The 24,609-nt window shown below is 54.9% G+C and overlaps 1 protein-coding gene across 2 annotated transcripts in view; it reads left to right on the top strand.

Annotated features, from left to right (window-relative positions):
* The window catches only part of LOC149331167 (protein pellino-like), a 69,940-nt gene that overhangs the window by 16,352 nt on the left and 28,979 nt on the right, over positions 1-24,609 (top strand). The window contains exon 1 of one of the 2 annotated variants that reach the window (XM_089556351.1): positions 13,928-14,270. The exons of the other annotated variant lie outside the window; for it this stretch is intronic. Within the exon in view, the coding sequence (XP_089412477.1) occupies positions 14,152-14,270 (119 nt within the window). The 5' untranslated portion in view covers positions 13,928-14,151. Of the gene's footprint in view, positions 1-13,927; positions 14,271-24,609 lie in introns of those variants that run through there. 2 annotated transcript variants of the gene reach the window in all.

Consider the following 24,609-nt stretch of genomic DNA (forward strand, 5'->3'; position numbering starts at 1 on the left):
CTTTCTGCCCCTCCCGGCGCAGCGGTGCAGCTGTTAAGCTATATGCGCCACTACCCTTGCGACGGCAGGTGCTCCCAGCGGTGGGCCTTGTGCGGCCCAGGTTGCTCTTCCCGATCGACCAGTCATTGACTGCCACCTGCCACGGTGGGCAGTTTGCTCGCTGTCCGGTGGGCTGGGTGCGATGAACAGGCCGCAAGGTCACGTGACCTAGACGGCATGCCTGAGTCATGCCTGTTATTTTTCGCTCACAACGCCGACGCCGGGTTTTCTGGGTAAGGGGGCCTTTAACAAGCTGTATCGCGTTAATAGGCTATGAACGCTCACATGTGCACGTCTTTGTCCTGCGCGAGCGTACGCGGTCTCTGCTTCGAAGCGGAAGACTTCCATAGTCCGTCCGTCCGTCCGTCTGTGCAGAGGTGGCGCGAGAGAAAAGTTTCTTCCCCGCGGGGTGTTCCTGGCCGGGGGTCAGCGCTATTCTCGTGATTCGCTCAGGGATAAACCGCCGGCGGCACCGCGGTGCGTTATAAGCTCATCCGTTGCGCCTACACACCCGAGCAGTGGGCTATCTCGCTGCTCTTTCGCGCGGATTCGTTGTCTCCTCCCGAGAAGGACGCATACTGCGTGTCTCCGCGCGTGATGCGCCGTGGCGCACGCGCATTTGGACGCCCGGGCGTTGCGGAAGGACGCGATAGCCACGCGTTTTCCTTTCTCGCCTGGCTGCGCGCCCGCCGTTATTTGTTTCTTTCTTTCTACGTTTTAAGGCGAAAGCCTTTAATGGCTCATACTGTCGTCCGTTAAAAAAGCGCGTCACACGCATTTTACTCGGGAACTAAAAAAAGATAAAAGGAAACCAATGGTTGCTTCAGATAGAGCAGGAAAAAATGAACATACAAGCAAAGTTTGATGACTATAGAGTAATTAGTTTATTGTAGTCAAAAATGTCGAAACTGCGTCGAAATAGCGCGGACGTCGATATAGCCACGGGAACGGTGTGACGTCACATTCACCGGAAGTCGTCACGGCATAGTGAAAATTGTCACCGAATGGTCGGAAAAACGTCGGATTTGTGTCAAATTGGGTGGAAAAATGTCTAATGAAGCTTAGTTAACACTAAAGATCCCCGAAAGATGCATAATTTGGTTATCGATATAGCCAGGGGAACGGTGTGACGTTACAGCCACCGGAAGTCGTCACGGCATAGTGTCCTCGCAATTTTTTTTTCTTTCTACGTTTTAAACGCCGGTGGGTGGCGAATCTCTGTATTCGCCATAGTAACGGCCACCAGGGCTTCGTATTTTGGAAGTGTAAGCGGGCGTACGTTCAAACGTTCGTGGCTGAAACTTAGTGCGTTCTCTTGCACCGAAAAACTGTAAACCCTTCGCGATGGCTCAGTTGTTACGACGCTCGGCTACCGAGCCGGAGTTCCCGGGTTCGAACCCAACCGCGGCGGCCGCGTTTCGATGGAGGCGAAACGCACAAGGCGTCCGTGTGCTGCGCGGTGTCAGTCCCCATGAAGGTCGAAATTATTCCGGAACCCTCCTGTACGGCTCTGTTTGCTCTGTGTCGTCTTTCACTCCCTTCCTTACGGCGCAGTTCAGGCGTCCACCGAGATGTAAGGCAAATATTGCGCCATTTCGTTTCTTAAAAAACCAATTTCAAAAGCCAATTTTCACTGCCGCTGCCGCTGCCGCCCTGCATCGCATTAGAGGACTGTAGCATAGCGCGGTCTGCGAACCGGTTCCTTCAGGCGCTAACTGCGCATGCGCTGATTGCTCCGAGCGGCGCCCTCGAGCCAGTACACAGGCGCGGCTGGAGTGACCGCGGATCGCGTTGTACTAAATCGGTCTATTATTAGATACTTGTAGCATAGCGCGATCCGTTACTGTCATGCCCTTCCGTGTTGGGGGTCGCCACTGCGCATGTGCAGATGGCCCCGAGGGCGATGGCGCCAGATGCGGGCCCGCCTTCCGCGTCGAGACCAATCAGCGCGTACGCACCGGCGACCCGTGGTAGCGGACCACGGTAGCAGATCGCGCTATGCTATAACTCTCTATTGGTTTTAGCACAACGCGATTCGGTATCGTATTCCCCGCGTTGATGGCCGGCACCTGGCACCCTCAGGGCGAACTGCGCATGCCCTGTAGTTCTCGCTGAAGGGAATCGCGCGTGCTAAATATCTATTTGTAGGGAGTTTGTGGGTTCCTACGTGGACACAGGCCACCACCCACCGCGGGTTCGAGCTTCGCGCGAGCCAAGGGCCCCGATCAGCCGTCACCACACACACACTGGGACACCGTTGCAGCGCACTCAACCTCCGCTGGGAGGAGAGCGATTCGCCGCAAAGAAATAGGCCTCCAAGTTCACCAAGGAGACGTTTATTCACGTCGTCCTTCAGCAGTACACACGCACTCAATCGTCACCCCGTCCCGGGGGCGCGCGAGGAGCAAGGCTCCGCTGCGCGCACGAAGCGACTAGAGCAATGCGCGCCGCTAACACGCCGCTGCAGGAGAATGTCCCCGCGGCAGTGCTGTGATCTCTCTCTCGTGTCGACCGTTGGGCCGGTTGCGAGAGAGAGTGGGCAATCAACGCAAGGTACGCCTGTCGGAGGTCGCTGGACCCCGCTGGACAGGCTCGAGCCGCTGCAGGTCAGAGGACACGTGCGGGCGAGCTCGAGTAAGCACTGGTCCGAGCGGCCAAGGGCCGGCACGGACAAACAGTAACGTACGCACCTTACGCTGTCTCGGAGGGATCTCTCTCTCTCTCTGCCCCGCTCGGACGGTCGCGGGATGCGCGGCCGCCAAAACGGATCCCGGATTCCCGCCAAAACGGATCCCGGATTCCCGCCAAAAGGCGCCAATGGCAAAGGCCCTTGGGGAGCCGGGGCGGAGCTGTGGCTAAATGACAGTGATTAGTCACCCAGCCGCCTCTCCACCGCCTGAGGCGGGAGCAAGGGAAAGAGGAGAAACGACGCGGTAGGCCGGCACAGCCGCGCAAAGGCGACGGCGGAAAGCCAGATTCCCACATCCCCCTCTCCTTAAATGCCCTCCTACCCATCGGCAAAGCACGCGGCCAAAATAAAGAAATCAATACACAAAAAAAATAAGCTACAGTTCAGTTCCAAAATAAAGAAATGAATACACAAAACAAAACTAGCTACCCTTCAGTTCCAGCCAGAACAACATAAGAAAACAAAGGGAAAACAAGGCAAACAACACTTGCATACGCTTCAGTAAATCAAAAACAGCTTGCAGATTATATACATGATACACAAGAAGATGTGAATACAACTGTACAACTATGTTACAGGTGGATGCCAGCCTCAAAGTTCGGTGGCGCGGCCCAATGGGCCGGTCGGCGACTCACCGCTCGCAGACTTCAAGTTGAACGGGTTGGGAGGGCCGACGACTGATGGCGGTCTTCTTTCCGTTGATGTAGGGTGCGTTGATGACGACGGGGCCGCGGCAGAGCACTGACCTCGCGCCCTTGGACACGACATCACGTTCGGGCACAAGACAGTTAGTACACCCCCCTTCACGCCGGCTGAAACGGGCGAGGACGTTCGGCGGGGTCCTGATGTGTAACCTTGGCCACAGCGAGGGGTCCTTCTCATCCTCGCGCTCACGCAGAAGGACACAGCGGCACAACTCACAGGCGTCGCCTTGGCTCATGGTTACGCGCGCACACAGCCACAGCCACAAACACGCATACACCGGCACGTGCGCGGACGCTGGTCGGCGACAACGACCCCCCCATCAGAAGCGTCCAGAGGCGCCGCGGCGAGGGTCAAAGGGTGCACTTTCCGCCCCCCCCCCATCGCCCCAAACGACCCGCCAACCTCCCCTCCATACGGGCCGCACAAAACTCGCACCGCGACACACGGCTCCTTAACGAGCCAACCACCCACAGTCGGGCCGGAAATGAGAAAAAGCGCGCTGTACAAACGACACCCATCGTTTTCTTCTTGAAGATAAGAGCAAGCACGAGCTGGCTGAAGTTTGCCTATGTACAAGTCTGGTTAAAAAAACTGAACGCCAACGCAGACGCATGTTACCTATGTACATCTCGGTACGTTAGAACGAAAACAGACCAACAAGCTGGAAACGAAAGTGGCTAGAAACTGACTCAAGCAAAACAAATAAATAAATAGATAAACACACAAGGCTGGAACTGACATGCTGCCAAAACAACAAAAAAATAACACACCGTGCTTCGCCTAGGTAGGGCCTGACGAGAAAGCTCGCCAGCTAGCTGAGGCTGCGTGCCTTCGGTTGCGGAAAAGTCCGCCGTCCGGCATCAATCACACCGGTGACCGTCGCCTCAGATTGTACCGGTGCTCCGTACGCTTGCGTTCCGCAGCACCTGTTGTGCATTTGCGCTTGCCTTTGATACCAATGGGTACCGGCGCAAGCTCGTCAGACCGTGACGCGTAGGCCTTCAGGTCTGCGAACCCCTGCTTGCTCCTGGGGAAAGGCCCCATCAAATCGCAGGTGGCCATCTGCCACGGACGCACACTGTCAATCGGTTTCATCATTCCAGGCGGCTTGCCGCCCCGTGACTTCACCGCTTGACAGACATGGCAGGAACGGCAATAGCGGAAAATGTCACGCTTCATGCCGGGCCACGTCACCGAATGACTCAGTTTCGCGAAAACTTTGGAGCCACTCAGATGACCGGCCAGTGGTTCGTCATGAGAGAATCGCAAAAGTGCGCCTCTCAGACTTTTGGGGATAACCACCTAGAACGGGTCGATGGACTCGTCATCGGTGGCTATGTACTTCAGCACGAGCCCGTCATGGTCCAGCAAATATGACTCCCCGGGGTTCGCCGCGACACACGCTGGCTTCTGCCCCCCTGCGCCCGCTACAATACAAGTAGCGTCACGGCGCTCCGTCTCCCTGAGACCGTCGCTCACCTCGCGACAAAAGGGGTCATTTTACTGGGCTTTCAGTAGCTCTTACGGCTGAAAACGATTCCAGTCATCCCAGAGGGGAGCATGGTCTCATCCCCACTCAGGTTTGCAGCCAAAATTTCCGTTCGCGTCGGCACCTCCGAGGCGCTCACGCAGAGCTTTGCCTCTCGTCCGCTTTGCGAAGCGCTGCTCGCCTGGTTAGCGGAATGGGTAAACCCGTTTGCGGGTTCCCCCTCCTTGCCGCCCGGCGGCTCGTCCGCTGTTTCGCCCCCTCCGCCTACAGGCGTCAAGGCGCCGCTGGCGAGTGGGGCACGGGATAGCGCGTCAGCTACCACGTTTGTGCTCCCCTTTCGACACTGCACGGAAAAGTCGTAATGCTGTATCAGGAGAGCCCAGCGCGCCAGCCGACCCGCAGGCTCGCGGAGCCGCATCAGCCAACTGAGCGCACTGCACCCCTGCCTCAGTGGAGGCTTGGGTGGGCTGCACGAACGAGGGCGGCAAGGCTCCTAGTTCGATGAGCGGCGTGGTTTCCACAGGGAACCGGGCCAGCGCCTCGCCGTTCCCAGAGCAGAATTGACTGCTCGCGGGGCACGGCTGCTGCTGTTCGAAACTGCCGGTTGCGGCAGCGTGACACGAACTGCTTTCGCACTGGACGGAAAGCTTGCACAGCTGAGGCATGTGACCAGCGGATGCACCGCAGGGTGCTCCCGGTACAGCTCCAATGGGAGCCGCGTGGTCGACATTTTGGGTTGTGCCGCAGTAAACCCCAATGGGGGCCGCGGCCAACCACGGTGTCTAGCTATTCGAAGGAACAGCAGCCAGCGGATCAAACGACGCTACAACTCCGTAGGGAGCCGACATGTAGCTGCCGAGTGCCCCGCTGGGGGTGGTAGACATGGTGCGCAAGCGTGATCGGCAAGGCGACCTGCTCGGCTAATGTGCCATCAAAGGCGTAAGCGCCAATGACTTAGCACGTTGGGCGCCAGTTATGGGTTTCTAAGTGGACACAGGCCACCACCCACCGCGGGTTCGAGCTTCGCGCGAGCCAAGGGCCCCGATCAGCCGTCACCACACACCACTGGGACACCGCTGCAGCGCACTCAACCTCCGCTGGGAGGAGAGCGATTCGCCGCAAAGAAATAGGCCTCCAAGTTCACAAAGGAGACGTTTATTCACGTCGTCCTTCAGCAGTACACACACACTCAATCGTCACCCCGTCCCGGGGGCGCGCGAGGAGCAAGGCTCCGCTGCGCGCACGAAGCGACTCGAGTAATGCGCGCCGCTAACACGCCGCTGCAGGAGAATGTCCCCGCGGCAGTGCTGTGATCTCTCTCTCGTGTCGACCGTTGGGCCGGTTGCGAGAGAGAGTGGGCATTCAACGCAAGGTACGCCTGTCAGAGGTCGCTGGACCCCGCTAGACAGGCTCGAGCCGCTGCAGGTCAGAGGACACGTGCGGGCGAGCTCGAGTAAGCACTGGTCCGAGCGGCAAAGGCCGGCAGGGACAAAACAGTAACGTACGCACCTTTCGCTGTCTCGGAGGGATCCTCTCTCTCTCTCTGCCCCGCTCGGACGGTCGCGGGATGCGCGGCCGCCAAAACGGATCCCGGATTCCCGCCAAAACGGATCCCGGATTCCCGCCAAAAGGCGCCAATGGCAAAGGCCCTTGGGGAGCCGGGGCGGAGCTGTGGCTAAATGACAGTGATTAGTCACCCAGCCGCCTCTCCACCGCCTGAGGCGGGAGCAAGGGAAAGAGGAGAAACGACGCGGTAGGCCGGCACAGCCGCGCAAAGGCGACGGCGGAAAGCCAGATTCCCACAAGTTTCAGCATAGAAGTATTTGAAGCTGGGCTTGTTGGTGCATATTCGTGAAAGACATGAGAGCGCAAAACGGCAACAGCGCTCGTCCTGTTCCCTTACTCGTCCGTGTTGCCGTTTTGCGCTCTCATGTCTTTCACAAAGTCATAGCGCGGTGCAGTTCCGCGAGGCGCCGACTGAGCATGCGCAGTGGCAAGTGTGTGCGCCTCTCGGGGCCATGTGATATTCACTTTTTGCATTACAACTGTTGATGCAGCCAAGTTGGCGTTACGGAAAAGTCTGGTTTGATATCGCTACGTAGCCGCCACTTTGGAGTTCGAGGTTCCTGCCAATCGGCGCAGAATGGAGTGGACCGAGTCGCACACTGTTCACTTCCGAAATACTGGCCTGTGTTCTCGCTTATAGTAGCCACTGTGGATTCGGGTCTGAACATGACTGCGCTTATACAGCTGTCTCATTTCTTCGTAGTGGAAGAAATCTTTATCTCGGCCCGGGGTTCTGTCCCGGCCGCGGCGGTCGAATTTCGATGGAGGCGGAATTCTAGAGGCCCGCGTACTGTGCGACGTCAGCGCACGTTAACGAAGCCCAGGTGGTGGGAATTCCCGGAGCCCTCCACACGGCGTCCCTCATAGCCTGAGTCGCTTTGGGTACTTTAAACCCCCCACAAAACCAAATCTCGGCCCGGGGATGGAATCCTGGACCAGACGGCTTTCTAGTGTTCAGTGCTGTCACTGCTGTGTCATTCAGGGACCATTGGCGGTATAGTTTTGAGTTTCGTAAGCGACTCCAGAGCTCATGCTCTTGGAGCACTGCCCCATCTCGCTTGCACAATTCCTTCGTGCTCGTCACCACGTGCCCATTACAGTCCAGGTGCAATATGGCGACGCACAGAGGGCGCTTCGAGCAAAGCGGTACACACTAGCGTCGATTCCAACCGCTCCGTCGCTTACCCCTCCCCCCTCTTGCTTCGCACGCGCCGTTCGCTGTCTTGCTTCGCGTGTACAGTTCCCCCATCGGTGTGTCTAAGGAGCGGCATAAACAAAACGTTTCGGTGTTTATGCAACGCACAGCCGGTCGTGTGTGCGCTCATACTCGGCATATACCTGGTCACGAGGCTGAGACGAAGACCCACCGCGTGAGCGCGCTTTAACTCGTAGCGTTGCCGTACCACGCCCATCCCAAGCCGCATGGAGAATGAGGGGCGCGCAGATTCGCGCACGTCTACTATACCTGCCTCCTCCTGCGCGTCTTCGGCGCACGGGCGTGAATCGCTTTGCGTGTGAGAGCGGGCTTATTAAAACTCGCCGCACCCAAAAGCGTGAGCAAGATATTGCTCGCGCGTGAACTGCGCCGACGAAAAAAAAAATGAAAAGTAGTAGAGCCGCTCGTGTGGGTCCGTTTGGTTACGGGGTTCCCTCTTGATGTACAAGCCTGCTGGCTTCTCTGGCTTTTGTCGGGCCACGAGCGTCTCATGTTTTCTCTTCGCTTTTCAAAGTCCTCCCTTTCTCTCTCTGACTATGCCTCCTTTCCTTTAACGCCGTGGCTTGTCTATAAAGCGCCGATTAGCTCGAGGCGGCGCGGTTCTTTTGTTTGTCTCGGCTGGCAGCGTGGCCAGGAAGCTCGGCTGTGTTCGTGTCTGGTGTCCCGGGACATTAGGCGTGAGCGCGGCGGGTCTTCGCTGAAGTGGCTTGATTGACGAGCTCCACTTGCCGAAGGGATCTCGTTACTGTATACGGCGCCTGGACAACCGGCGCGTGACGGTGCCGGCGCGGAAGTGGTGCGGCAGGTTGAAGCTGTCCAGGACAGAGGAACATTGGCCCGTTGGAAAGGATCTGCGTTTTTGGGAGGATACCAAAGGAAAGGAAGCTGGCGCTGATCGTTGGACTCTACTTATCACGTCACCTCGTGGAAGTTGAAGGGCTTGCCCTGCTGTCTTCTACGTCTCCTCGAGCGGACGTATGCTCCGATGTTTCCTTAGGGTTGCGAGGATTGCGGGTCCTTAATTCAGACTTCTGTGTGCTAGTAAGGTGGCAGGTCTTCGTTATCGGCGGTCTGGCAGTACTGATTGGCTAGCTGGCGGGCCGCCTTATGCGAAGCCAGCGTTGGAGAAAAGAGCGGTCTGAGCTCTGAGCGCCAACTCCGCAGGAGACAGACTAGAGAGCGTTCGTTTTGCAGTTTTTCGTGCCACGGACAAGGGTAGACATCTTCAGGGTTTTGTTTGGCGCCGTGAAGGGTTCCCCTGAAGACAGCCAGACTTCCGAATTCCTGGTGGAAAGAACGTCTTGAGAAGCTCATGAGCCAGGCTGCAGCATAGGCGTCGGTGCCATTTGGATAGTGCATTCCATCTGCCGCTTCCATTCTGACTGTTGACACTAATTAATGATCGCTGGCAGCGCCAATACTTCTACCTAGCCAGCTGGTTTACTTCAGCGGTAGCCTTTGATTGGAGCTGTGCCCCAGTGTAAAAAGAGAAACTAACGCCCTCTCGGGCTCGTCGTTGGACGTTGCTGGACACTTGAATGCACTGATTTATTCGCCTGTCATCGATATACCAGCCAGTCACCATCAAGTCTTTGCCGGACTACGTCTTACAGAAGGGCGGCGAGATTTCGAAGCTGCGTCGCCGAAAACAGATGCGCTGAGCCTGCTGATGCCGAAGGATTAGCGTTTCCGGCCGTTGTTCGCCTGCCGTTGTCTCAGTAGTCTGCCACATTGGAATTGACCGGGCATCTCTCCTGTCTGGAGAATCGGGACGTTTCGGAGAGTCGGGGCAATCTTGCGTGCGTCTGGCCGCTGTCCTCCAGCGCGGGAAGTGAACCACCGGGTTACGCGTCAAACTGCGGGCGCCACGAGACACGGCCGCCGCCACGTCGCAGCCGCCCCGGAAGACCTCGGACCGCAGCCCTAGCATCTCCGGCGCGTCCTCCAGGTCGGACCGGCACCACCATCGCCGTTGCAGGCCGTGCTGGAACCCGAGCACGTCGCCGAATTCAACGGGCGGCGGCGGCGCCAGGGGAGGAGGGCGGCTGTCCCGCACCCTGGCCGCTCTGGATCGCCAAGCTCCGGCCGAGCCGTCAGCGGCCGCGGAACTGCGCGCCGCCGCCTTGCCCATGTGGGAGGAGCTCGTCGCGCTGGTCGCCAGCGTCTTCATCTTCCTGGGCGCCCTGGTGCAGATCTTCTGGAGGCACGTCGTCCAGAGGAGGCGCCGCCCTGCCCAGGGACCCGCCGGTGACTCGTCAGCCTCCGGCTCGAAGACGTCCTCGTCTTCGCCCGCTGCCGAGAAGGTCCGGTCCTCTGGCGGCGGCAGCGCGGGTCCCTTCGCCAACTCCGAAGACACCGGCAGCGGCGGAAGCGCGGGGTCTTCGCCGACGCCGAAACAGCTCGCGGCGTCGTCCGACCTGGGCGAGGAGGTGGGCCTGGGCGACCTTCCTGCGGGGGACTACCCCGAAGACGTCCTGGAAGGCGTCGGCGACGGCAGTCGCGTCGTGCGTCGCGGTTCCCTCCGGCCTACGTACAAGGACCCGCCGCCCGTCTACAAGGAGCCGGTAAGGGGCCGGCGGCGCGCGGGCTACCCTGACCTAGCTATACTCGCCTCGTTTATCGCGCTGGCTGCTGTATAGTCCAGCCCGAACAAGTCGGGTTCATTAGTTCGCTTAGATCGTCGCGCAAGATGGGACACGTCGAGCATTGCCTTCAGACCTGTGCCGTCTGTTGGTGACCTGATTGGGGAAAGTACTTCATTTTGCTAGGGTATCGCTGTCGCTCGTCCGTCGTTGAGTTGTTTAGCCCAGCGGGGATTATGCGACCTAAAGGCATCTGTAGGATGTCCTGCCATGCACTCAGCGTTGCATGCATTAGCTGGGTAAGAGCGCGTCGGCGAGTGCCGTGGAAAGGAGATAGCCTGAGCTCGCTGTCGCTGTCAGTGTGGTTTATTTCAGCGCCTCCCGTTGAAGGTCCGCGTCTATCGCCTTTAGGGAATTAAAACCTTAGATATTTGTGGAGGCGAAAGCCCGCAAGTTACTTTTCCTTGCGACGGGTTAAGCGGTGCAACATCTCTCAGCGAAGCGCGAGTGAGAAAGAGGGTCGCCAAGCTAGTCGTCTGAACTAGACTGCGCAGCATGTCGCTCTTGCGAGATCGTGTTTGGTCGAGGACACACACACTGGGGTGGACATGGTGAATCGTTGCATGCCGGTCTGCTCACAAGGCTATTAATAAGGTTCACCGATGTTAAGCGTGCCCTGACCGTGTGCTGAAAGCGCTCACTGTGATCGTCGTCATCACTCTGTCCGGCTGCACCCTTCCGACCGAATCAACCTCCGTTTCCGGTCAGTCATTCTTGCGTAACCGCCTCGGTGGCTCAGTGGCTTTGGTGTTTGACTCCCGAGCCCCAGGACGCGGTGTCGAATCCCGGCCATGGCGGCCTCGTTCCGATGGATGCGAAGCGCGAATGACACCCGTGCGCTGTGCGATGGGAGTTAAAGAACCCTATAGGTTCCGGAGTTCTCCACTGCGGCGCCCCTCATTAGCCCATGTGCAGCGTCCGGACGTTGAACCGCACAAACTAAACCTTACGGTGCACCGCCTTATCATCAGCCTGACTACGTCCACTACAGGGCAAAGGCCTCTCCCGTATTTCTCCAATTAACCCTCTCCTTTGCCAGTTGCGGCCACCGTATTCCGGCAAACTTGTTAATCTCATCCGGCCACCCAACTTTCTGCCGCCCCCTGCTACGCTTGCCATCTCTTGGTATCCAGTCCTTAACGAGAATCTGTTATCTTCCCTTCGTATTACATGCCCTCTGCCCATGCCATTTCGACTGGGATATCATTAACCGGCGTTTGTTCCCTGTCCCACTATGCTCTCTTCCTGTCTCTGAACGTTGCACCTATCATATCATTTTTCTCTCCTTAGCTCTACTTCCTGCCTGTTCTGTGGTGGCGTACTGTGTGCCAGCTTGTGTGTCAACAACCGAAACGTCCCGACCCGCTACGGCTCCTTTTAGGGGAGGCGTTCTCAAAAGCCTTTTTGCGCTGTATCGCGAGGAAACAGGATATTTAGTACACCTGCACAAAGTGACGCAAAGAAGAAGAAAGAATTAAGCGCTAGAAATACGGTTACGTGGTTCCTAATTGTTAACCTTATAAGCATCTCCCAGCGCCCGCACGGCGCCGCGGTCACGCGTTCGAACTGGTGCTCATCGGACTCTCCTGGGGACTCTCCTGCTCATCACTGGGGCCGCATCGAAAGGCGGTTGCAGCGGCGCCAGGAACGACGGCCACGCCATGGCGAGCCTGGAGCAGGCAGTAGAGGGACGGTCGGTGCAGCAACAGCGAGAGGAAGAACGCGTTGTAAGGGGGGAAGCAGCGCTCCGAGAGCCCCCCCCCCCCCCCCCCCCCCCCCCCCTCTAGCAGAATCAGGGTCACGCACGCTCGAATTATGCACACGCGTACGGTTGCGCAAGACCCCAGCGAGGTTGGGACGTGTCCAACGCCCCCTCCTCTTCCGCCCTCGCCCCCTTCCAGCCTCCTCCTGTCTCTCCTTCAGCCCCGGTCGTGTGTATCGGTGTCGGCCGTGGGATCACTTGCCTTGCAGGCAGTGTAGTGTGTCGCGGTGCTTGTTTGCTCGCGCGGTCGCGCCTGTAATCACGCTAATAAGCGTAGCATTGGCCGCCGCATTGCCGCTGACACGTGCAATACAGCGCACCCCCCTAGCTTCCACTGGCACTGAGTCGCCTCGAAGAATGCCCCCCTCTGGGGTAATATTGCGGCGAAAGTGCTGGCGCACGGACAAGGCACGTGCGCGTGTGTGCCGCGCTGAGCAAATATGGCCTAATCGATAGCAGCTGTTGCGTGCATAGGAAGCACACACACGACACGCCCTAGCGCTGAATTATAAGGGGTGCCCCGTTCTACCCGGTTGGAGCTTCAGCGGCGGTTCAAACGACGGATATGTTTGTTCGTTTGTGTGCGTGTTTAAATTTCACTCCGAAATGACACTGTGGGCAGCAGAGATCGATAACAGATTTTGTTCCTTTGGGAACAGAGTGCAGTCCGAAATGACAGTGGGAATGGGAGGAACGAGGTCGCCTTCTGTTTGGGCTCTCGGCTCTGCGGTTAGGGACGAATGTTTTAAGGGTGCGGATTCGACGAAAAAAAAAAACCAAAAACTATTTCTGTGGGGTCGGACGACGAACTTCAGTGAAAAAGATCTGAGGCAGCCTATGAGTGTCGAGCGTTAGCGATTGCGTCATTAACCACCTTCGCTATGCACGGTACAAATTTTTCGTTATATCCGGATATCTACTTCCATAATGTGATCACATACAGTGCAAGAAGAGAAATCGTTTGACACCACTTTGAATGTCCTACGTCAATTATTTTGGCTGTAATGGACGTTTGAGGTTTCAAGAAGTCACGGTATGCAGAACCAAAGGTCGCCGGTGCGAATCCCTGTGATGAGCTACGCTCTGATTCGTCTAGTAATCTTATGCGCCGTAACGCGCTGAATCGTTTGATACTTCTCCGAACATTCAACGCCAATTAGGTGGTCCACAATTTGTGTGTACCAGTGGTACCACCCACTTGAATGGCCTTGTGTTTAACATCCTAACGCGACCTTGGATAATGCGAGCATTAGAGCCAACGCTCTGAAAGCATTGGCACGCATTGAGGACATGCGTGCTCCATTCTGCGGGGGAGTGCATAAATAACCTTTTTTTTTTTTTGTTGCGAATCTGTATCCCGCAATTTTTTTTTACCCACGACTGCGCATACAGGCAACTTATTGCCGCTCAACAAACCGTCGTGTTCCCCTTTAGGGGAGTGAAAGGCGTAGCTCGTTCCCTCGTTCCCCCCCCCCCCCCCCCCTTTTTTTTTCGGGGTCGAAAGATATCCGCAATGATTTTTAAGCCCTCTTCAAAAGTAGAAAATATATCCGCGAAACGGTTCGATTCTCAGCGGTCCGCCGCGCGTGATTGGCCGCTTCGCTGCTTGACGTCATCAGGCCGGCTACGTCACCCGGCGAATCGGCCAATCACGCGCTGGGAACCGCGGAGAACCGGGCCGGTTCCAGAGCGAACCGTTTCGTGGATGTACCCCCCAGTTCTTGATTTCGCACCAATTCTCTCTCCCCCCCCCCCCTTTCCCTCTACCCCTTTGTTTTCTGGCGCCCTGTACAACATGGCCTCGGCCGCGGAGGTATGTGGAGTTGCACAAGGACAGCTCGAGCGTGTACTTTGACGCACTTCGCTGTGTATACCGCACGTGTAGCGGCGAGCACGCGCAGCTATTTATTTTTGTCGGTGCTGTTTTAATTTTTTTTTCTTCGCGTCTGCACTTCCGCCTGGGTTTTGATTTACCGTCGCGAGCGCCTCTGCCTATGTCGCCGTCAGAGCAGTTGGTTCGGTCAGCTTAGCGACTGTAGAGCTATGAGTGCGATTCGTTCGCAGCACGTTCCTTGTCCAGGCCGTTGTCATTCCTTCCGGGACCCCTCTCAGCTCGATGGAATGGATATGTGGATCTTGGATACAGCGCGTGTGCTTGTTCGGTAAGCGCAGGTGCTTATTCTTGCGAGGCCTTGTCTTGTGAGCTGTCGGTTCTCGTACAGACGGCGCCGACGTACTCGTTCGAAGCTGGTATCAAAAATTCATGCTGAGCTTGTTGGTTTACTGTAATCTTAGAAATGTCTTTTCCAGCCCGAACGGGACGACACAGAGCAGAGCAGAGAACAAGACAGAGCTACTGTTCCCCTTCCAGCCAATGGCGTCGGCCGATTCTCATGACCCTGCTGGTGTGGCAAAGCAGGGAGTGGTAGATGAAAGGAGGTAATCCTTTCCCTCCATGGTCGGGGATAGACCCCTCTCTTCATTGTGGCGCCGCTCCCTGCATTGTCACGCTGGCAGGGTCACGAGAATCGGCCGACGCCATTGGCTGGAAGGGGGGGCCTTTTGAGACGGGGAGAAGCCGCTTCGTTCTTGAGTTGTATGCTACTATAGGCTTGCATATGCAGTGAGTATAGCAGTGAGCCAACCAGGCTAAACACATGCTTCCGCATGTCTGCTCGGTTTAACTGCGATAACACCATGACATTTTTTTTTTTATTTTCGCCTATATCTAAATGCGGGCGCCGCGACTGGCATTCGATCTCGCGACCTTGGGCTTGAGGAACAGCTGCCGAACGCTTAAACCGCGGCTGGTGCCCAGACGAGAGGGAAAGCTTTATAGGCGGCTTCTAAACGGATGCTCTATTGATGGACTGCTCGGGGTCCCTTTCAGAATGTAGATGGTTTGGTTTATGGTTTGGTTTGGTTTATGGGGTTTAACGTCCCCAAAGCGACTAAGGCTATGAGAGACGCCGTAGTGGAGGGCTCCGGAAATTTCGACCACCTAGGGTTCCTTAACGTGCACTGACATCGCACAGTACATGGGCCTCTAGAATTTCTCCTCCAAAGAAATTCCAGCCGCCGCGGCCGGGATCGATCCCGCGTCTTTCGGGTCAGCAGCCCAGCACCATAACCGCTGAGCCACCGATCCTTACGATGCTCGGGGAGGTCGGGACAAATTCGCATTCAACGGAGTGGCGGTACTGTCTCCTACGCATATGACGACGGCGCATTTCTGCGATCACAAACGCAATTACCGATCATTCGCACTCTCGTGGTACTCTTACCAATTCGAGAGAAAAGTATACAACAGCTGTATCTTACCGGTACTCACCTATGGGGCAGAAACGCGGAGGCTAACAAAGAGGGTTCAGCTTAACCTAGGGACAACGCAGCGAGCTATGAAAAGGAAAATGATAGACGTAGTGTTAAGAGCCCGGAACCGGTAGAGTGGGTGAGGGCACAAACGCGGGTTAATGACATTCTAGTGGAGATCAAGAGCAAGAAATGGGTTTGGGCAGGGCATGTACTGCGAAGGCAAGACAACCGCTGGTCCTTAAGGGTAACGGAGTGGATTCCAAGAGAAGGCAAGCGTTGCAGGGGGCGGCGAAAGTTAGGTGGGCGGATAAGATTAAGAAGTTTGCGGGGATACGGTGGCCGCAGCTGGCAAATGACAGGGTTAATTGGAGAGACATGGGAGATGCCTTTGCGCTGCAGTGGGCATAGTCAGGCTGATGATGATGATGATACTCTAGCCCCTCACAGCCCGAGGCTGACCTTCCATCCACCACTATCACTATGCCTTGCGCCCCCCCCCCCCCCCACCCCCCCCCCCCCCCCCCCCCACCCCCCCCCCCCCCCCCCCCTCAACTTCCCCGTGTCGAAACGTAGCTCGCGTAACTGCTGTCACGCCTGCCTGTGACGCACACCCGGAAAGAGAGAAAAAAAAAAGAAGCCACTCGCGTGACCGTTATGCCATGCGCCGCTCTGCTCTGCGTATGACGTCATCGCGCGGGGACGGTCGCAACTAGCGGCAACTGCGTCGCACGTGACCGACGTCGGCGCCGAGTCGCAATGCAGGCTGTAACACGTTGGACGTCTCCGGTAATTGGCGGAGCTGCCGGCTTGGAAACCAGGAAACAAATGAAAAAGCCTCGCAATAAGTGTCACCGCGTCTGTTCGCTGTGAAGGTTCGAAGCGACGGGGGTGGCCTTTGTGAGGGGCAGCTGTGGGTTGAGCAATGCGTGGAAGTTGCTGACAGCGCGTATAGCAACAGCAGCATTGCACGAGGAAGAGGAAACACCTGACGAGGTGCGCTTCGTAAGCTGCCGGCGAAAAAAGCGAGAAAAAAAATGGCACTGCTTGTCTATCCTCTACCGTAGGAAGATCCCTGGAGAAAAACGGATGTTCTATGACGAGGCAAGCTTAGATTCTAACTGCGAAGATTTTTGCTGCAGCTATTCCCACCGCTTCTTTTAAGGATTTGGTCTTTTTTTTGTATTTTGCTTGGGCGAGAAAAGACGCAGCCGACACAGAGGAGAGACATACGAGGTACGCGGTGGTTTTTCTGTGTCGTCTGCGTCTTTTTGCGCCGAGGCCAAGAAATTCAGTGATTGAAATTTCGCCCAACTAACTAGCTGCCTCCGCGCCTTCAATGTCAGTCTTTCCCGGTCGAAATTTTTGTTGTCACTGTGAGCAAGGTGTCTGGAGGAAAAGCGGGTGGGAATTTGCGACCGCCCGCCAGTGCCCAACGATTCCTCGTCTCTCACTTTGTGACAACTGTTGCGGGGAAAGATATATCTGCCGAATAAGAAGGAAAAAAACTATTAGTTCGGAAAAAAAGGAAAACAGAACTTGAGGTCAAGGCTAGGTGATCAGATTATCTCGAACCAGCGCGAAGGCCTAAGGGCAGTGGGCATTTTTTTTTTTATCTGCGAAAAGGATAGCTTCGAACGCTTTGTCGTATTTAAAAAAAAAAAATGTGTGCTATCCTTCGACCTTGGGGCTTGTTCGATGCCTCGTGTTAGTCTTTCCTACTCGGGGCTATAGAAGCGCAAAATGGGCCAAATGCTGATTGTTGCTAACTGGCGACAATTTTAAGCGTGTAAACGAAGTTTCGATGCTTGCTTTTGAATGTGGGCACATTAGCTGGCATGGCTTGAAGGTGATGGTTTGGTTATTTTCATTGATTTCTTCGTAATTTGGCCATTAAAGGGCTGAAGACTAGTTTATTCGTGGCACGAGCGCGCTCTGCTCAGGGCGTCCCTTTTCTCTTATTGCCCGGTTCTCGAAAAAACGGAACAGGATGTAGGCACGGTAGAAGTACTACGCTGCTGTACCCACCCCCTCCTCCTCTCCCTCAGAGAGCGCTCATCCGCTCCCGTCAGCGGCTCCAGTCCTGCAGGTCCTGAACGTGACAGCTTATAGTGCGCTGTAATCGCCTTCCGTTACCTGCGAACGAGACCGTCGTAGTACATATGTACTGTCGTGCAACAAACAAACAAACAAACAAACAAACAAACAAACAAACAAACAAAACTTTCTGTTCGACCTGCTCCTGCTTATTATGTATGTTCCAGATTCTGTTTCGTTCAGGCAAGCCGCCAGTGGAAGTATCCGTGGAAACACGGTTACCGTGTGAATGATTGATTGTTCGTGTGCCTGTTGAGTGCCAGCATGCATGTTGTTATCCTCGTCGTTCTGATGGCCAGGGAGGCCGGTAACTGGTGGTGATTGAAAACTGAATTTTTTTTGTGGCGCAAGGGTACCTGCGGCCAAAGAGCGCCATGGCACAAGGCGTTTTTCTTCTACTAAACCTGGGGTCGAAGACCAAATTTCCATGCATTTCACCCTAAAGAGGCCGAGCACCTGGCCAGGGGAAAGCTTGCACCCATTGTATCACCGGTGGGTGCCCGGCAGCACTGGGGATCGAACCTCGCACCCACCGCATGCATGGGGGCTGCTCAGATCACTAGTCCGCCGCCGCGGTATAAACAAACGAACAAACCTTTTAGTCATACTTGCTCCTGCTTCATCTTTATTTCGTTCGGGCAAGCCGCCAGTGATGGTGGAAACACGGTCATCGTGAGTGACTAATTGTTGGTGTACCTGTTGGGGATCTTATCGTGAGGGTCTCACCGACCTCAGCTAAAGAGGCCGGTGCTAGCGCAGCGCAGGCAAACAAACACCGCCAATTTTAAACTGGGTCCATCACTGCTCGTTTCCTTTCCTGTTCGTATCGTTCGGCCTGTTCTGTTAGAAAGTGTTCAAAATGTGACCCCCCCCCCCCCCCCCCCCCCCCCCCCTTACAAAACGCCCTGCGGGCCTGTAAGGTATTTCAAATAGATAAACAAAGACATCTGCATCAAACGAGAAAGAAAAACGAAGTTCTCTCTGCGCGAGCGACTTGGTCGCGGTGCCCCCCCCCCCCCCTCCCCCCCCCCCCCCTCCGTCCGCGTGGCCGAAGGCGGCAACGGACGGTCGCACTTCCTCGCAGGGCGGCTCGGAAACGGAGAGCTGGAAATTGAATCGCTAAATCATGTCGATCGCGGTGGGGTGCACCGGAAAGTGGCGAGCATAGAGTCTGTCCCCTTCCGGGTAGCCACGTCGCCGCTTCCCGGGCGCGTTAATTACTGGCCGTGCCAATCGGCACTGCGCCCAGGCGTGTTCGGTTGGCGTGCATTGCAGCGTGCACCACGCGCCGTACAGCCGCTTATTACTGCGGGCGTGGTCCCGTGGGGGAGGGACGGGCGTTGCGGGTGGCTTGGCGTGGCGATCGCCGAGTGCTGCGCAGTGTATGTACTGCGTACTGTGCGCTGCGTGTTGCGCGCGCTGGCGAAAGGCGACACGCTGCGCGGTGCCCCGCCGCGAGTACCGCGTCGTCCCCGCGTATAGGTCGGGATGAGCATGAACGAATGAATTCCATAAAGTGGGCAGTTTGTGGTGGATATGAGGAAGACGGTTTTCAGTTGTCTTCTGTACAAGCTGCTGTGTGTTCGGGTGTGCTCCCGTATCGCCTTGCAGAGGGGACCGTGAGCTGTGATCACGCTGTCTAGCAGTTTTTATGCACGGCCCCCTTTATCGTGTTGATGAAAAAGTAGATTATTATTGTTAGTAGTAGTAGCAGTATAGCGGCAGCACCAGTAGTAGCAGCAAGCAGTAGTAGTACCAGTAGTAGTGCTGTTAGTAGTAGTAGTAGTATTAAACGTTGCAAACGGCACTTTGATTGGTCCTCAACTTTCGTGTGTCATATGGCAAAAGTTGCACTGCAGATGCAGACGATCACAAATGACGCAAGCATAACTCACGCGAGACTCGCCCGTTTCGTGACACGTGCGTGCGTATTCACTTCTGAAAATGCACTCCGCTATGCGTGGCCCTGCGCCCGTCACTTTTGCGATTCCTCCAAACAGGGGGCACCTTACGTGCGAGTGAATGCGGCATGTGCGCTCCTAGGAGCTTGCATCCTGCCGCGTCATTTCCTTCCGCTTCCGCGCGTCTTCGCCGCTCCCGCACATGGCGCGCACGTGGGGCTTTTGGGTAAAGGGGGAGGGGGACATCCCCCTCCCTCACACACACTCTTCGTTCATTACACGCGTTCACGGGCGCATATTTCGCTGCTTGCCAGCACAGCGCATGCCTGTTTGGCTGACCCGTCGTTGGAGTCTTCGGCACCGCTCGGAAAAACGAGCGAGGAGTAGGGTGGGCGTGGTGGTGCAGTGCAGCGTCCAGCTGCGACTAGCCCCCGGGGGTATACACCGTCACGCCCTGTTCTCATTGGAGCCGGCGCTTCCAGCAGCGTGTTCGTGACGACGCCTTTTTTCTTTTTTTTTTTTTTTTTGCTTTCTAGCGCACGTGCGCGACTGAGTGCGTCGGCGCCGATGCTTCTCCACTCGTTTATTTCGTCACGGTGGGAGTGTGGTTCGAAGGAGAATGCGGCTCATTAAAGCTTGGGCGCTTGGTTGTTTCTGCTGCGTTTCATGCTGGCTGTAGTTAACGGGGACTGAGGGTAAATCTGTCCCGTTTCTGTAGGTTGATACTGGAGGTTTCCCCATCTTCGTCTGTGACCCTTCCCCCCCTCCCTTCTACATCCTCGCATACACTCTAAACAGAAAGCAGTAAAAAGGGAGTAAAGATGTTTCTATTACGCACTCTCTTTTATAAAAGGGAGGACAGGTCACTCCCCTTTTTTACTCCCACATAGGCGTATTCGTGTTCAGAGATCATCGTACCGTACATGTTGGGGTTTAAAGTCGCTGAGACGCTCGCGACCTATGAGGGTCGGCGTAATGAAGGGCTGAGCCGAATTAGTTTAGAGCATCTGGGTGTCCCTTAGCGGTAACCGATATCTCGCAGCACGAGGGCGTCTTCGAATTTTCCCTCCGTCGAGATGCAGCCGGGATTCGATCCCGCGACCTATAGATATATGGCTGAGTAGCCGAAGTCGCTGAGCGTCCGTCGTGGCTCTATGTTAATGAAGCCGGAGAAAATGGCAGCGCAAAAAATAAAAAAAACGCTTACGTAGCGAAGGCACAGAGACCTCAGGACAAGCACTGAAATTGCAGAGAAAAAATTGGAGCGTTTAGAAATTTGAGATCCGGCCTGTGGCGTAGGTGATGACGTCGAGTGTCGTGCGTCAGCTGCTTCGCTTGAATTATCCTGTCCACTTTTTCAATTCGTCGTAACTTTCCGCGATGAAGTTGCACAAAGTTGTTTTATCTTCACTGCGAACTGTGTGACAGTATTTCTTTTGATTGCCATTTGTTTTGTTTCTATCCGCTATTGTATAGTTGTGCCTAAACGCCGAGTAATTGCGTATTGTACCTGTATGCATTGTATTATCTCATGTTGTTAGCCGCTGTGTGCCGCCAAATGTTAAGGGCGGGTGCCCGTGGCCTAGTCAAGCTGTCAGAAGACGGCTTTTACTATGGACACCCTGCCGTCATGTACTGCATGGTGGCAAATAAACTATTATTATTATTATTATTATTATTATTATTATTATTATTATTATTATTATTATTATTATTATTATTATTATTATATAAGCGCCGATGTATAAGTCACGTTTAAAATCGATGGTTTGGTCCCCCACTTTATATTCTGCGATAAAAAATAGAGGTAAAAACTAATCTGATATCATGGCAACGCCGAAACGGTTGGTGGCTGCGACACCTATTTGTCATCTCTGCCTCTTCTATAGCTTATAAAAACTCCGTTTTCCGTAAAAGGAGCGTCTTTCTGAAGGGAAAGTCGTGATTGATTAGTCTGGGTTAACTTCGTTTTGCGCTCTGTTTACCTTTAATAAAATATCGGAATCGACAGTCTAATGTCAAATAAAGAGATAAAAAAAATAGAAAGCCCGAGAAAGCATAAAGCGAGCGCGGCGATCCACGGCGCACTGAATTGGGGCTTAGTGAAGCGGATGGTCTTCCGAACGGCCTCTGCGAGAGCGGCTGGGCTGGAAAAAAGAAATGCGGGTTTCGAAAGTGGGCTAATGGCCGAGATTTCGCGACTGCGGGAAACGGAAAAGGGGACCGTTTAGAGATCGGCTTGGCGTTATAAAAAAAGACAGTGATGCATTCGCTGAAGGGCACAGAAGCTGGCTGTGCAGGGTTACACGAAGGCGCGCTCCGTATAGCTCGAACCGCACGTGGCAGTAATAACCGTCGGCTGGGCGGTTGACGTATTCGATCCGATTAGGGGGGGGGGGGGGGGGGGGGGGGTATACAGTTGCGGACGCCACCGGAAATGGCTGCAGGCGCGTTGTGCCCTTGGGAGACTAGTCCATTGGAGCGTGTTCTGTGCTGTCGTCGGTCTTCCTTAAAAATGGGATAAATGGTTCACGGACTGTGTTATACGTGAACACGGAGTGTGTAGGGAATTTCATTTCGATAGCATGCTTGAAGAGCATATGCCAGCTGTTACTATATAGATGTTTGTAACATATACGTTGGCTGTGTTTACGAAATCGATATCGCGATCTATTATCAGCAGTAACTTTAAAGTCACTGCAGGAGGATGAATAAAAGAGGAGGGGGGCCGGGGATATTGCAACGATAAGGCCCGACTTTGTTTTATGCGGTGGCGTGGAACCGTAATCGATGCGAAAACCCGGCGTCGTCCAGAAAACTCCCGATTGGCTGGTGGGCAGTGACGCCACCAGACCGCGGAGAATGCCCATTGGATGGAGGGAAGTCACGTCACCATACTAGGTTCGCCTGTCAAGCCTGCACCGGCCAACCGTGCAAGGTGCTGTAGAGGAAGTGCAAACTGAGACTCGCAAGCTCCGTCAGTACGTCACTTCCTGCATAGGCATCAACAGGTTCAAGTGCTGTCGAATTATCATGATTATGAATGGGATCATTTGATTTTATTTTTATGCAGGTGGACGCGTTATTCTTTCGTTCCTGCTTGCGCTGCCGTACTTTGCGCGCGCGCGTGCGCGCGCGTGTGTGTGTGTGTGTGTGTGTGTGTGTGTGTGTGTGTGTGTGTGTGTGTGTGTGTGTGTGTGTGTGAGAGAGAGAGAGAGAGAGAGAATGCGGCAAAAAGCGTCCGCAATTTTCTCCGCGTGGTTGCGTCGTTTTCTGAAGATAAAGGTATGCAAGTGGAACTGTGACAGATAGTGTGTGATAAAGTGTTGCCGTGGGAAAAATTTATTTGATGAGAATTAAACTCGAAAAGATGCACTTAGACGTCAAAGTAGCCATGTACGTCGTTATAGTACATGAACGTCAGAACAGCCACGGACGTCGATATAGTATGTGGGCGTTTTCCTTTCGCGTTGCTCCAGTGTGGAGAGTCGCCGCAGTGCTCTCAAAGTTTTTTATCCCTTTTTATTCTCTTCGGTGACTGTGGTCCTTACCGGGCATGCAGTGCCACAAGTCGTAATTCCTGTGAACGTACAAGTCGGATGAACGCAGTAAGTGGCTCAGTATGTTTAACCTTATGTGCCCTGCCCTCGAACCATTTTTACTTTCTTTTTCTTTTTCTCGTTTGAAGCGGCATCGACTTCGACCTAGTTTTTCGGTATGTGGAAATAACGCCGTTTCTTTTTTTTTTCCCTCACTCGCAGTCCGCCGCGGCGTGAGACCGGATGGATTGTTTGTGCAAACAGAAAGGCGCCTAATCTTGTTAGCGCTCCGAGCGTTTGCGCTGTGTTTGCGTGCTTAGCGTGTTGACAGTATAGCGTTAACTCGACCCGAGCGTATGCGTTCATTGACGCCCTGATCTCCCACCGTGCATCGTGCGACCACCGGACTTCGGGGTGATTGTTAGGGAAACAACTATAGAAGAATAAGAATTGGGCAGAGCGCATATGGCAAGTTCCCTGAGATCATGAATTGCAGTTTACCAGTATCCCCCAGGAGAATGTTTCGTCGCAGTATTTTGCGGCTTAAGTATAGGGGGAAAGTTTTTCTGGTTTGATATTAACACCGGCGTTAACTTCCGAGTAACTCGCTTTTTATTGTATGTGTGGACGAAAGGAGGAGGAATTTACACGGGATCGAGAGTCGCGCATTAATACTACAGCCACGCCCGTCACGGTGGCGCAGTGGTTACGGTGTTCGGCTGTTGAGTGCGGGTTCGCGGGCCGCGACGTCGGCCGCAGTGGCCGCAGGCTGTGAGGGACGCCGTAGTGGAGGGCGCCGGATAATTTAGACCACCTCGTTTTTTTTTTTTTTTCATTGTGCAATGACATTTCACAGTACGCGGGCCTCTAGCATTTCGCCTGCATCGAAATGCGACCGCTGCGGCCGGGATCGAACCCGCGTCCTTCGGGTCAGCAGCCGAACGTCGTAACCTCTGAGCTACTGCGGTGGCGGACTGACCAAAGTGTTGGCTCTAACACTCGCACTACTCAAAGTTGCGTTAGTATGAAACACAAGGCCATTCAAGTGGGTGGTATACCACTGGTACACACAAATTGTGGACCACCTAATTGGCGTAGAATGTTCGGAGTGGTATCAAACGATCCAGCGCGTTACGGAGCATGAGATTACTTGTCGAATCAGAGCGTAGCGCGTCACAGGGATTCGCACCGACGACCTTTGGTTCCCCCAAACCGTGCTTGAAACTTCAAACGTCCATTTACGGCCAAATTTCTTGACGTAGGACATTCGAAGGGGTGTCAAACGATTTGTCTTCTTGCACTGTATATGTTCACATTATAAAAGTAGATATCCGGATATGACGAAAAATTTGTACCGGACATAGGGAAGATGGCTAATGACGCAATATTCGCTCGATGTTGCTAGCGCTCGATACTCATACGCTGCCTCAGCGTATTGCTCTTTTTTTTTTATTAGGTGCGTCGTGCGTATTCGGAGATGCCGCTATCCCTGCTTGTGTTTCAACTTGTTGGTGTCGTCTTGTATTCGTGCCCGGGGCGGCCGAATCGTTCGTTCGCGAGTTCGGCGCCATTTCTTCGCCGGTGGCGTCCGCGTGTCTTCGGCGACTGGGCACCGGGCTGCAGGTTTTCTGGGGCTGCGTCGCGTCCTCTCT

Source organism: Amblyomma mixtum, chromosome 8, assembly GCF_055824585.1.
Source record: "Amblyomma mixtum isolate Tamu chromosome 8, ASM5582458v1, whole genome shotgun sequence".
In the NCBI taxonomy this organism is placed as follows: Eukaryota; Metazoa; Arthropoda; class Arachnida; order Ixodida; family Ixodidae; genus Amblyomma; species Amblyomma mixtum.